Source organism: Oncorhynchus keta, chromosome 31, assembly GCF_023373465.1.
Source record: "Oncorhynchus keta strain PuntledgeMale-10-30-2019 chromosome 31, Oket_V2, whole genome shotgun sequence".
Lineage (NCBI taxonomy): Eukaryota > Metazoa > Chordata > Actinopteri > Salmoniformes > Salmonidae > Oncorhynchus > Oncorhynchus keta.
The window spans coordinates 22,922,697-22,936,641 of NC_068451.1; the positions used below are offsets into that span (position 1 = coordinate 22,922,697).

A 13,945-nucleotide genomic window follows, 5' to 3' on the forward strand; every position below is an offset into this window, starting at 1 on the left:
CTGTGCAGATTATAGTAACATTAGACATTAGTATCCTATTGCTGCAATAAACAAGTACTTTCATATACCACAAAAAAAACCTGCTAATTAATTCCTATTGCTGCTCCAGGGCACGTGCCACTTCTTTTGCAGACAATTTCATAATTCAATGCTTTTGATTGTGATGTAGCCTTAACCTTGGGCACTGCAAACTGCTTTGAAATGCATCAGGTTTTACTCTGATTGGGCTAGAAATGTATCAACCGGGGTGAGGAAAATACGAATGTACAGGGTGAGGTCATATCTCGCGAGAACAAACGAGATCCGCCCGTTTTAACACGGGCTGGAAACCCCGTCTTGCCCTCTTCCTCTCGCTGTCCACAAGCAAGGTAAAGGATGTCTGGTCTTCGGCCTTATTTGACCAACTGTATGACATTTTCGTGATAATTATTCTCCCATAACTGACCGCGTATACATTAAACAATCAATTAACAAATACCGGGTTTTCCGGAAAGTCTATAGAGTCCTGTAGATTATTTAGAATAAAATAAAATTGCATGCGGCACTCGCACGTAGCTTCCAGTGATGGCTGCCCCCATGCCTTTGCATTGGGCCTAAACATTTCGCGTTTAGTTTGTCCATTTTAGACAAGACAATTATGTTATCTGCGCTAACGGTGTCTTCCTTTTGAATGTGTTACGCTCGTCGGCAGTTGGACTGTGATCCTTCTTATACTATGGTTTTCTGCCTCGAATTTCTGATGTGGTTACATGTGTCGGTTTATAGGTTCATTGCTAGCATTGTGGCTAACTCCAGTTACCATAATTTTATTTAACGGTGGCGATGGTTTTGCCTGATATCAGATTTTTGCTAAAATTGGACTTCAGATCATTCAGGACTTCGCACAATATGAGGAATGTATATTATCACGATGTGAATGTTTTCCATCGCCGCTGTTTGACAGGAAGATAAGTAGCCTATAGAATTAGCTAGCCAACTAACTAGTTGCCTCCTTAAGCAAGCTGTTCATCACCCATCTGGCGAGTTAACTAACTAGTTAGCTAGATAGTGTGGTTTGCAGAAAGGTTATCAATAGTAGTGTATAGACGTGTAGTCATCAGACGAACTGTTTTGAGTATTGGGGCAGTCGAGTCATCCTATCGTCTACATAAAGCTATATAACTAACCTTTGGTTACATGAGTATCTAGGCTACATATTGAATGTGCTCAGGACCTCAAACTACCCAGGACATTCGTTGCAGTCTACATAGCATCATTCATACATTGTACCTCCTATTGAAGTTCTCTACCTCTCTGGCAGATGCCTGGTGTCACAGTGAAAGACGTCAACCAGCAGGAGTTTGTCCGTGCCCTGTCAGCTTTCCTAAAGAAGTGAGTTTTCCACTCAGTTCTGTAATATAAGTATATGTAGTTGCATAAACGTGGAGCCTTGTTCAATTTTTGCTTTGTAGTGCATTGAGCTTTTGTGAATGACTAACAGACTTAGACTTGGAGTCATTAAAACTAATTTTTCAACCACTCCACAAATTTCTTGTTACCAACTATAGTTTTGGCAAGTCGGTTAGGACATCTACTTTGTGCATGACATGTTTTTCCAACAATTGTTTACAGATTTCACTTAGAATTCACTGTATCACAATTCCAGTGGGTCAGAAGTTTACATACACAAAGTTGACTGTCTTTAAATAGCTTGGAAAATTCCAGAAATAGATGTCATGGCTTTGGAAGCTTCCAATAAATTGTCAATTAGCCTGAGTCAATTGGAGGTGTACCTGTGGATGTATTTCAAGACCTACCTTCAAACTCAGTACCTCTTTGCTTGACATCATGGGAAAATCAAAAGAAATCAGCCAAGACCTCGGGGAAAAAAAGATGTAGACTTCCACAAGTCTGGTTCATCCTTGGGCGCAATTTCCAAACGCCTGAAGGTACCATGTTCATCTGTACAATAGTACTCAAGTATAAACACCATGGGACCACGCAGCCATCATACTGCTCAGGAAGGAGACCTGTCTCCTAGAGATGGATGTACTTTGGTGTGAAAATGCAAATCAATCCCAGAACAACAGCAAAGGGCCGTGTGAAGATTCTGGAGGTAACGGCTACAAAAGTATCTATATCCACAGTAAAACAAGTCCTATATCGACAACCTTAAAGGCTGCTCTGCAAGGAAGCCACTGCTCCAAAACCACCCATAAAAAAAGCCAGACTACGGTTTGCAACTGCACATGGAGACAAAGGTACTTTTTGGAGAAGTGTCCTCTGGTCGGATGAAACAAAAAAAGAACTGTTTGGCCATAATGACCCTCGTTATGTTTGGAGGACAAAGGGAGACGATTGCAGGCCGAAGAACACCATCACATGGGTGGCAGCATCATGTTGTGTGGGTGCTTTGCTGCAGGAGGGACTGGCACACTTCACAAAATAGATGGCTTCATGAGGGAGGAAAATGATATGGATATATTGAAGCACCATCTCAAGACATCAGTCAGGAAGTTAACTTTTGGTCGCAAATGGGTCTTCCAATTGGACAATGACCCCAAGCATACTTCCAAAGTTGTGGCAAAATGGTTTAAGGACAACCGATAACTCATTGGAGTGACCACAAAGCCGTAACCTCAAATCCCGACGAACTGAAAAAGCTTGTGCGTGCAAAGAGGCCTGCAAACCTGACTCAAGTTACACCAGCTGTCAGGAGGAATTGGCCAAAATTCACCCAACTTATTGTGGGACGCATGTGGAAGGTTACCTGAAACGTTTGTCCCAAGTTAATTCATTTGAAGGCAATGCTACCCAATACTAATTGAGTGTATGTAAACTTCTGACCCACTGGGAATGTGATGAAATAAATAAAAGCTTAAATAAATCATTCTATTCTAACATTTCACATTCTTAAAATAAAGTTGTGATCCTAACTGACCTAAGACAGGGCATTTTTACTAGGATTATGTCAGGAATTGTGAAACTGGGTTTAAATGTATTTGGCTAAGGTGTATGTAAACTTCCCACTTCAACTGTATGACTTTTCCTATTCCAGGTCAGGAAAGCTGAAGGTCCCAGATTGGGTGGACATTGTCAAGCTGGCCAAACACAAGGAGCTGGCCCCCAGCGATGAGAACTGGTTCTACACAAGAGCTGGTATGATTTTGATCATTGACATTCTTCCTTTCATGACTACCTGTCTGCTCAGGCCGTTAGTCTAGTGTGGTAGAGCCAATCTGTTATTGGCATTGGTTTAGACCAAAATTGGCCACAAATTATTTTCCTGACTGTTAGTGCAGAAGTATGGAATAAGATTATTGACTCTGGCCATCAGTGGTGTTAACCTCTTTTTCCTCCCAGCTTCCACAGTGCGCCACCTGTACCTGCGTGGGGGTGCCGGTGTGGGCTCCATGACCAAGATCTATGGTGGTCGCCAGAGGAACGGTGTGTGCCCTGCCCACTTCAGTGTCGGTTCCAAAAACGTGGCCCGCAAGGTGCTGCAGGCCCTCGAGCTTCTCAAGATGGTGGAGAAGAACCCCAACGGGTGAGTAGAGCCATGCTGGTTAGAACATCCCTAGACACTGAGCCAAGGTTGCCGTTGTCATTGGTCCTTATGGTTAGGTTTAGGGAAGCAAGCAGATCCTACATCTCTACTGAGCACAGAGGGAAACACTGGATATGAACGGTCCCAGAGCGCCACTGGAACTGGTCCCAGAGCGCCACTGGAACTGGTCCCAGAGCGCCACTGGAACTGGTCCCAGAGCGCCACTGGAACTGGTCCCAGAGCGCCACTGGAACTGGTCCCAGAGCGCCACTGGAACTGGTCCCAGAGCGCCACTGGAACTGGTCCCAGAGCGCCACTGGAACTGGTCCCAGAGCGCCACTGGAACTGGTCCCAGAGCGCCACTGGAACTGGTCCCAGAGCGCCACTGGAACTGGTCCCAGAGCGCCACTGGAACTGGTCCCAGAGCGCCACTGGAACTGGTCCCAGAGCGCCACTGGAACTGGTCCCAGAGCGCCACTGGAACTGGTCCCAGAGCGCCACTGGAACTGGTCCCAGAGCGCCACTGGAACTGGTCCCAGAGCGCCACTGGAACTGGTCCCAGAGCGCCAGTGGAACTGGTCCCAGAGCGCCAGTGGAACTGGTCCCAGAGCGCCACTGGGTTGACTATTTTAAATTCACGCTTCATGCAACGCTTAAGAGTGATTAAAAAAAAATGTTTTCTTCCCTTTGTTGAAAACATTTTGCCCACTGAACAAAACCGTGTACAGACAAAGCATCTTACAAGTGCTCAATTTCATAAGTGTTGATTATATTATTTGCATGAAATCTGGATAAATGTACTATTGTGATCTTACCAGGCTTGTTCAGATTTAATTGATTTGGTAGTTTTGTAGCAATTTCTGCAAATGGTTGAGCACATTTTATCCTATGGCGGGCGTGTAGGGATGTCATTGCCTTCTCTGGCATTACTGTCTCTGTTGTCAGTCGACCTGTGTAAGGGATGTTGATGTAGTCTTTGCTGTGTTACTGTACAGAATGGAGTTGATCCATTAGTATGGAGGAGTCTGAGGAAGGCCCTAAAAATTCAGACCCCGGCCACCCTAGTCATAGACTGTTTTCTGTTACCGCGTGGTACCGGAGCGCCAAGTCTAGGTCCTAAAGACTTCTTAACAGCTTCTACCCCCAAGCCAGTTAATCAAATGGCTACCCAGACTATTTGCATTGCCCCCCTTTATGCTGCTGCTACTGTCTATGCATAGTCGCTTTAATAACTCTACCCACATGTACATATTACTTCAATTACCTCAACTAACCGGTGCACCCGCACATTGTCTCTGTACCGGTATATAACCTCGCTACTGTTATTTTACTGCTGTTCTAATTATTTATTTTTTACTTAACCAACAATGAAGTTAAGAAAAATAAGTGTTAAGTGCTCGTAAACATTTCACTGTAGTCTACCTATTGTATTCTGCGCATGTGACAATCTTTGTTTAATTAGTTCTGTTGCTGACTGAACCTCTTCTCTCACAGTGGTCGCAGACTAACCGCCCAGGGAACCAGAGATCTGGACAGGATTGCTGGCCAGGTGAAGTCCTTCTTTTTACCCCACCAGCAGGTTTTGGTTACCTACCTTCTGGGGAGTCCATGGGTTGTGCGGGCCTGTTCCAGACAAACTGCAAAACGAATAAGTTAAATCAACCTTTTAGTTATTAGCCTAGCGGTTAGAGCGCTGGGCCATCTGCTGCCTTGCTTGGCTGGAATAAAGGCTTAATAGGCCCAAGGCTGACCGGGACCAGGGTACTGCCTCGTACCTCACCATATCAGGCCTGTGGGCCCTTATCTAAAAAGTCGATTCAACATGTTTTGTTGCAGAAACAAGTTTTTCATCACTGAAACATGTCACCCTGCACTTCGATGATAGAACATCCCACAGTGCATGTAACGAGAGCATTAGCACAGTGTTGCCCAAGCATTCAGCCTGCTGTCCTTGGTCTGTTTATTTTCTGACTTTAATCCTGAGCCTCACAGCCTGCATTATGAATGTCGGTCTTATTTAAAAAAATAAAAAAAAATAAATGTTTGCTGTGGTAAAAAGAAACTGCAGCTCAGCCACTGTTGGCAGCAATCTGTCTGCCTAGGAGGAACAACAGTGTGACAATCCAAGGGTAAACAAGCAGAGGGAATTTCATGCTGACTGAATCCACCGTATGGTGCAGCTTTTCCCTCTTGGTCCTTTGTAATGAGCTGAATTTAGATTCACTAACCTGGCCCTCCCTGGCTGTTACATGGTGGTGTCATCAATTGGCTGGCTTGGCTTCCCCTGTGGTGTTTTTGATGGTTTAGAAATAGTTTTTATCCCAAGGAGCTAGGTATGGCATGTGCTGTCGTGACATGATTGGCATTTCTGAGGGGTTCTAGTGAAGTCATTGTCCTCGAGCTGTTTTATTCCAGTGTGATGTGGGCCTCATTACTTTGTTAGATCGAAGGCCCACTTACTCACTGAAGTAACCTCTGAACAAATCTGCAGCACTAAATGTCTTGTTTTGATTTGCTTCCCCAGGTCGCAGCTGCGAAGTTGCCCCCCAAGGCTGCCCCCACAGTTTAATAAATGGTTTTTGGAGAAGGTGTAATCTTGTCTGTTTTTTCAAACTTGAGCAAGTTGGGATTTATCAACAATAGATGAGAACTTTGCTTTCATGGGTTTATGGTTTTGCATACCGATGTTAGCCATGTAACCTCTGGTCTTGATGTCATTGGGGGACGAGATTGAAGTGTAGGTGTTTTTGGGATGGTGGTCTGTTTAGTCTGCACAATGGTTTTTTGTTGAATTCCAATAAACTTCCAAAACATTACTCATATTGAGTTTAGTTAAATTCTTACCCTGTCATACCAGTACCCCAGTTTTGTCAGAGTCTTAGCGATGCATAGCTTCAAAATGTTAAACCATCATATTGATCTTTGGGCTGCTAGTTGTCTTGACATCGGCCATACGTGTATGAGAATATGGCTTGATGCGACAGTGCCATCTAGAGGAGACCGAACTCTACTACAGCTCACCCAGCAGAAATGTCTCACACTTAGGGTGTTCAGTGCAGTCTTGTGTTACCTGTCAAGTTAAATGTGATTTGCATGTCCTCCAACTATCAGAGGAAGAGGTCATGTGGGCTGTTTCGAGCGCCAAAATCTGTCAAATAAGCCCAATCTGTTGCTATGGGTGTATTTTGGACCTGAACTTGTCGCCTATTTTTCTGCTGTTAAGGCGGCGACATGAGCATCTCTTTATTATACCGAGCTGTGATTACTGCTTCAAACAAATATTTTGTTTGTTCACTCTGATCACGTAAAAAGAAAAAAATGTTAGATGCCTTACTATGAAAGTTTCTTAAAGTATACTGAACCAATATAAATGCCAGATGTAAGATATTTTGAGGGTGTGCAATTGGCATGCTGACTGCAGTAATGTGAACCAGAGCTGTAGCCAGATAATTTAATGTTAATTTCTCTACCATAAGCCACTTCCAATGTCATTTTATAGAATTAGGTAGTGCGTCCAAACGGTCTCACAGCTGCAGAGCACATGTAACCACGCCATCCTAGCACTTCCACATCCGGTTTCTTCACCTGCTGGATTGTCCAGCCACATGGACAGCTGATAAAACTGGGTTTGCACAACTGAATTTCTGCATGCTCGTCTTGACCTGGCTGCTGTTTAGTGTCGTAACTGACTTCAGTGGGCAAATGCTCACCGATGACCACTGGAGAAGTGTGCTCTTCATGGATGAATCCCGGTTTCTACTGTACTGGGCAGATGGCAGACGGTGTGTATGGCATGTGGGTGAGCTGTTTGCTGATGTCAACATTGTGGTATTGGCAGGCATAAGCTACAGACAATGAACACAATTGCATTTTATTGATGGTAATTTGAATGCACAGAGATACCGTGATGAGATCCTGAGGCCAATTGTTGCACCATTCATCCGCCGCCATCACATGTTTTAGCATGATAATGCATGGCCCCGTGTCACAAGGATCTGTAGACAATTCCTGGAAGCTGAAAATGTTCCAGTTCTTCCATGGCCTGAATACTCGCCAGACAGGTCACCCATTGAGCTTGTATGTGATGCTCTGGATCGAAGTGTACGACAGCGTGTTCCTGTTCACGCCAATATTCAGCAACTTTGCACAGCCATTATTGAAGAGGAGTGGGACAACATTCCACATGCCACAATCACCAGACTGATCAACACACATGTGAAGGAGATTAATAAGGCAAATGGTGGTCACACCAGATAAGGCTGCTTTTCTGATCCACGCCACTACCTTTTTTATGGTATCTGTGACCAACAGATGCTTTTGTATTTCCAGTTATGTGAAATTCATAGATTAGGGCCTAATGCATTTATTTCAATTGATATCCTTATATGAACTGTAACTCAGTAAAATCTTGGAAATTGTGGCATATTGCATTTATTTTTCTTCGGTGTAGATTTTTTTTGTGTATTTACTGTTACTACAACAAAGAAATACTTAAATATGTAATTTTGTCCACGAAACATTACATTACAATAATGTAGGATTCCATTCATTCCTATGGACGATTGTCTCTTCTGAGGAGTACCAATATGGCAGACTGTCTTTAAAGCTTCATATTGGCCAATGCATAGTGTTGCAATCTAGTGTTCGTACGTATACATGATTGGTCCAGACTGGCTGCTTCTTATAAAGTAATGATGGGTCTTTACCACTTTAAGTCAATACCTGTATTTCCTCAGTAACTGTAATGCACAGGCCCAATTCTTATAATCCCTTGCCACCTATGCACCTGGAGGCAGGAATGGACAGGTGTTAGCATGGCAAAAGATTAACTAAACCCCTGCAATACGAGATAAGCAGAGGATTTAACCTTATGAGATGGCCCCTGTTGTACCTCAGACATCCACCAGAGAGCGACACAGTACAGGGAATGTTTTCACAAATTGGGTTGCCATCCAAAGAGATGACTAGTCTTTATGGTGGAACAAGACATAATTTATTTTTATATATTTAACTAGGCAAGTCAGTTAAGAACCAATTCTTATTTACAATGATGGCCAAACCCGGACGATGCTGGGCCAATTGTGCACCACCCTATGACACTCCCAATCATGGCCGGATGTGATACAGCCTGGATGCACTTAGACCAATGGTTTTCAACGCATTTTCACAGCCATGTAACTAGGAACTTTAGTTTTTGGACATTTATGAGACTATAATCTCTGATGCAATTATGCCACATTTTAGTGCTGGGTTTTCCAGATTAGTGAGAAGGGGCCAGATTCAAAGGCAACGTTCCCACGTTCGCGGAGAACACATTAATGGTAAATGTTGAATATGTTGGCGCAATCTTTTAAATGTCAATCCTGCTATAACGCAGATCTTCCATGGTCCAGATTGAATCTAAGTTCAGAGTTTTGTGGCGTGGCAATGCTTGTTTTCAATTCAAACGGTCAGATGTAAAGGTTAAAACAGCCATATGATCATTTCATTCTGTTTAATTAATTTCCTTTTTAGGATTTAGAGATGGTGTCATAGGCCTACTCCAGAGGAGGCTGTTGAGGGGAGGACGGCTCATAATAATGAATGGAGTGAATGTAATGGCCTCAAACACATGGAAACCAGGTGTTTGATGTGTTTGATACCATTCCATTTCAGCCATTACTATGAGCCCGTCCTCCCCATTAAAAGTGCCACCAGCCACCACTGGCCTACTCAAACCTTTCAGTTGTATTCCATGGCCACACACAGCAAAGCTGAAATTAAACAGATTGCCATATTTGCTCTGAGACTGTTACTAACAAGTGTGGCTGTTTGTACTGGCTTCTGTGTTTGTGTTTGGGTGTCAGATAGACAGTGTGTGTTGTTTCTGTGTTTGCGTGATACCATGTGTGTTGATTTCTGAACACTAAGCCTGCTGTGTTTGCCAATCTCTCATTCACTGACTACTGGGGCTTTGTGTGTGTGTCAGTGGTGTAAAGTTCTTAAGTAGAAATACTTTAAAGAAAATAAAATGCTTTTTTCTCCATACATTTTCCCTGACACCCAAAAGGACTTACAATTTGAAAGCTTAAGAGAAGAGGAAAATGGTCCAATTCACACACTTATCAAGAGAACATCCCTGGTCATCCCTACTGCCTTTGATCTGGCAGACTCAGTTAGTTTGTAAGTGACGTCTGAATGTTGGAGTGTGCCCCTGGCGGCAAAAAATAAATACTATAATAATAATAAGGAAATCGTGCCATATCTTGTTTGCTTAACATAAGGATTTTGCTGTATTGCATTTACTTTTACTCAAGTATGACTATTGAATAGTTTTTCCACCTCGTGCATCTGTGTAGGTACACTGGCCAGCTCTGTGCCGGTGTATTCCCTTGTCAAATGTATACAAGACTGTCTCATCTATTTTTCATCAATCATCATAACGCTGCTCCATCAAGTTTCCCCCGTCTCTCAGGTGATATTAATCAGTAGACATTTTATACCTCTGTCTCATCCCCCTCTCTCTCTGTTTCTTCCTCTCTCTCTGTTTCTTCCTCTCCCTCCCTGTTTTTGAATAACAGCTGTTCTGGAACACCCAAACCCCTCCCTCCACCCTCCCTCCCTCCCTCCCTTGGCTCCCTATCTTTCTCTACTCTGTAATTTTGAGGAGATGGAGAAGGATAAACATGTCCTTGAGTGATAGGGAGAAATGTGCGGAATGCACCAGAGGAGGTGAGTGCTGTTTGTTCACTTGCTACTGTTAGACAGAGGCTCTGTCTAACACCAAGCTGCTCTGCTAGGCTTTACTCCCATCTCCCATTGTTCTCAGTATGGAGGGAGAAAGAGCTTGCTTTTAATGGCAGTCTTTTATTCTGGCCTTTTATTTGTGTATGTGTGTGTGTGGAGGGGGTGTGTGTGTGTGTGTATATGTGGGTGGAGGGGAGTGTGTGTGTATATGTGTGTGTGTGTGTGTATATATATGTGTGTGTGTGGAGGGGGGGAGTGAGTGTGTGTGTGTGTGTGTGGGGGGCAGAGAGATAATTACCGGTGTGGTCCCCAACAACAGCAATTACCACTGTGAAACAATTATCAAATGAACTTAATGCACATCATAGTGTTTTAGCCATTCAGTACTGTAGATTGGAGGCAGCTGCACCTAGTCTTGGCCTGAATAGAATACGCTGACAAATTGGATGTCGTCTAGGATCCTACATCCTCAGGCTGCTACCAGCTGATAACTGGAAAATCTCTCTGCCGTACTACTCTCAAAAACAGTAAAAATAGTACCACTATCATGAGGTTCTTCCAACTCCCAACCTGTCTCCCTCTCCCTCACACCCCCCCTGCCCCCCTCCTTATCCCCCCTGGCAGGGTCTCCTTCAGAGGAAAGACGAAGACTACCCACAATTCTTAATGTGGCCAGATCAAGACTGAGACTTTCCTCCGAGTCCATCGCCACTGAGCAGCTTACTGTTTCTCCTGCTCCACATCCCAATGGGTTTTAAGAAACACTGTTGTGTTGTGGTGGATGATATTATCTCCTCTTTCACCAGATGAATCAGCTGTGTTTCCTGTCCACTCAAACATCCCAGGGACCCAACACAATGTCAGTGTGTGGTAGTAAATTATCTAAATACTGGCAGTCTACTCAATTCTCAACAACACATTGTTATCGTGTGAGTTGATGCCATGAGAGGAGTGAAGTCAACGTACAGAGGGAAACCAGTGGAGGCTGGTGAGGGGAGGACGGCTCATAATAATGGCTGTAATGGAGTGAATGGTATCAAAACATGGTTTTCATTTGCTTGATACCATTCCATTCACTCCATTCTACTCCATTCCAGTCATTATTATGAGCCGTCCTCCCCTCACCAGCCTCCACTGAGGGAAACCCATAGTAAAGCTCATTAGCTAAACCAACAGAGAGAGCTGAAGGACTGGTAGAAGGGTTGGGCTCTGGGCTTGCTGCATGTGTGTGTTTATAGTTTTAGTCCTAGGGAAAAGGCTGAGGTTAAACTCTTCTATGAGCTGGAGTAAGTCTCTAAACAGCTTGGGTAGCAACCTCCCAGTCCCGACCACCCAATTTTCAGTGCCTTCATTGTTGTATGTATACTGTAAGTACTTAGAGTTAAACCACCAGGAGTGCCTTCAGTTGTAGTCGGTCCCTTGTGTGCCAGTAGGTCTGTGGTAGTTAAGTGACAAATTGGTGTGTGTGCGTTGGTTTGTGTGTGTGTGGCACAAGTTTGAGGTTAGCCCCTTGTCTGTCTGTAGACTTTGATGAGCGGCACAAAACTTGGTCTGCATGAGCGTGCGCGTGCGCGTGCGCGTGCGCGTGTGTGTGTATGTGTGTCTTGCTACTTGGTTTCTGTATGCAGGCACAACTGATCTGTCATCTTGTGTTTGTGTTTGGGGCAGGTGGTGTTAACTGGCAGTGTACCGCCCAGCCAGCCCGGCACCGTGTGTGTGTGTGGTACTGCCCCCAGCCGGTGTGTGTGTGTCTTTCCTTTGCTCGATTGGTAGATTGCTGCCTCAATCCCCCCCACCTGTCACAGAGGGTGGGGTTGGTGGGGTGGGGGTTGGCTGAGAGGGAAGGCACAGAGCAGATGCTTTTTACACAGACAAACACAGGCGATAGATAACTTGGCACTGGGACAATGAGTCTCTCTCTCTTTTTCAAATAATAGATGGGGAGATAGAGAGGGACCCCGGAGAGAGAGAGGGACCCTGGAGAGAGAGAGGGACCCTGGAGAGAGAGAGGGACCCTGGAGAGAGAGAAGCGACCCTGGAGAGAGAGAGGGACCCTGGAGAGAGAGAAGGACCCTGGAGAGAGAGAGGGACCCTGGAGAGAGGGGGACCCTGGAGAGAGAGAGGGACCCTGGAGAGAGAGAAGGGACCCTGGAGAGAGAGAGGGACCCTGGAGAGAGAGAAGGACCCTGGAGAGAGAGAGGGACCCTGGAGAGAGAGAAGGGAGCCTGGAGAGAGAGAGGGACCCTGGAGAGAGAGAAGGACCCTGGAGAGAGAGAGGGACCCTGGAGAGAGGGGGACCCTGGAGAGAGAGAGGGTGGTAGTAGAATAGGAGTGGGGGTAAAACAACAGACTTGTCAAAGGTGATTAAGCTGTGCATGTTTGCTGACAGAAAACACTTCCCTACCTATCTAGAAATCTAAATATTGGCTACTGGGCTATTCTAACCCCCTACCTTCCTTCCCACCTTTAGCTTGTCTTCATATGTGTTGCTGCCTTGCTATGTTGTTGTCTTAGGTCTCTCTTTATGCAGTGTTGTCTCTCTTGTCTCTCTTGTTGTGATGTGTGTTTTGTATTTATTTATTTTCATCCCAGGCCCCCGTCCCTGCAGGAGGTCTTTTGCCTTTTGGTAAGCTGTCATTGTAAATAAGAATTTGTTCTTAACTGACTTGCCTAGTTAGTAAAGGTTAAATAAAATAAATAAAAATTTCTTCATCCCTCCACCCCCTCCTCTCTCACTCTGTCCTTCTTTTTCTCCTCAGGTCTCTCATTTAAATTAAATTCAAGGGCTTTGAATTGGGAAACATGGGAAACATATGTTAACATTGCTAAAGCATTTGAAGTAGATAATAAACAAAAGTGTCATTAACAATACAAATTAACAGTAAACATTACACTCACAGAAGTTCCAAAAGAATAGAGACATTTCAAATGTCACATTATGTACTGTATATATATATATATCTGTTGCTCCTTCTTCCACTTCACCCTCTTGGCTACTTCCCCATTCTCCCCTCTCCCATTATACCCCCCCTCCTGTCTGGCCCTGTCTTCTGAAAAGCCTTGCCACCATATTCCGTTTTGGCTTTCTGCTACTCTCCAAAGTTAATTCCCTTGATACATTCATCATCCATTATAGAAATCATTTTTAATCACATTTTTAGACATGCAGATTTATGTACATATTCAGGAGGTTGAGAAACACAATGGCCAAATTACTATAAAAGTAATTATGATTACAATGGCCTGAATTAATGAGTATAATCTCTGACAACTAGAAAATTAAAGATAAAGATGGCTTATCATAGAGAATTAGTATTTATGACCGAGAGTGTGTGAAACTTTGATAAGCCAATTGAATGGCCTGCCTTAGTGAGATGTCTTTGTGCGGAGTTCTGTGGGTGTCCCTTTGGGCTTAAACACACACTCTGCAGCCCCCCTCTTTAGATTACACTTTGCTCCGATATGCTGTTTGCATGTGTGCGTGTGTGTGTGGTGGGGGTTCATAAGGTTAGAGAGCTCATTTAGGGTCCCTGTGAGGCGATTGTGTGTTTGTCCCCTGGTCCCTCACTTCTCTCTTCTACACAGTGACCTCTGACCCCAGCCTCTCTCCTCTCTCCCCTCCCCCCCAGGCAAATTCCAATGCTCCCTCTTTAGCCTAGATCCCTACTTGACCCCCCTGTTTTACTCCTCTCT

The 13,945-nt window shown here is 44.4% G+C and overlaps 1 protein-coding gene across 1 annotated transcript; it reads left to right on the plus strand.

The window, feature by feature from the left end:
- Nucleotides 1–294: 294 nt before the first annotated feature.
- LOC118378682 (40S ribosomal protein S19) lies at nucleotides 295–6,342 on the plus strand. The gene is made up of 6 exons (XM_035765663.2): nucleotides 295–368; nucleotides 1,301–1,371; nucleotides 3,038–3,138; nucleotides 3,343–3,526; nucleotides 5,021–5,075; nucleotides 6,051–6,342. Exons 2-6 carry the CDS (start codon nucleotides 1,301–1,303, stop codon nucleotides 6,093–6,095), a joined length of 456 nt encoding a protein of 151 aa, XP_035621556.1. The 5' UTR covers nucleotides 295–368; the 3' UTR covers nucleotides 6,096–6,342.
- The last annotated feature ends 7,603 nt before the right edge of the window (nucleotides 6,343–13,945 follow it).

Excerpts from the sequence above, each read along its gene's own strand:
- LOC118378682 (XM_035765663.2), top strand. The coding sequence starts at position 1,301 with ATGCCTGGTGTCACAGTGAAAGACGTCAACCAGCAGGAGTTTGTCCGT. Across the intron at positions 1,372-3,037 it reads CTGTCAGCTTTCCTAAAGAA|GTCAGGAAAGCTGAAGGTCC; the intron begins GTGAGTTTTCCA and ends TTCCTATTCCAG. Across the intron at positions 3,527-5,020 it reads GTGGAGAAGAACCCCAACGG|TGGTCGCAGACTAACCGCCC; the intron begins GTGAGTAGAGCC and ends CTTCTCTCACAG.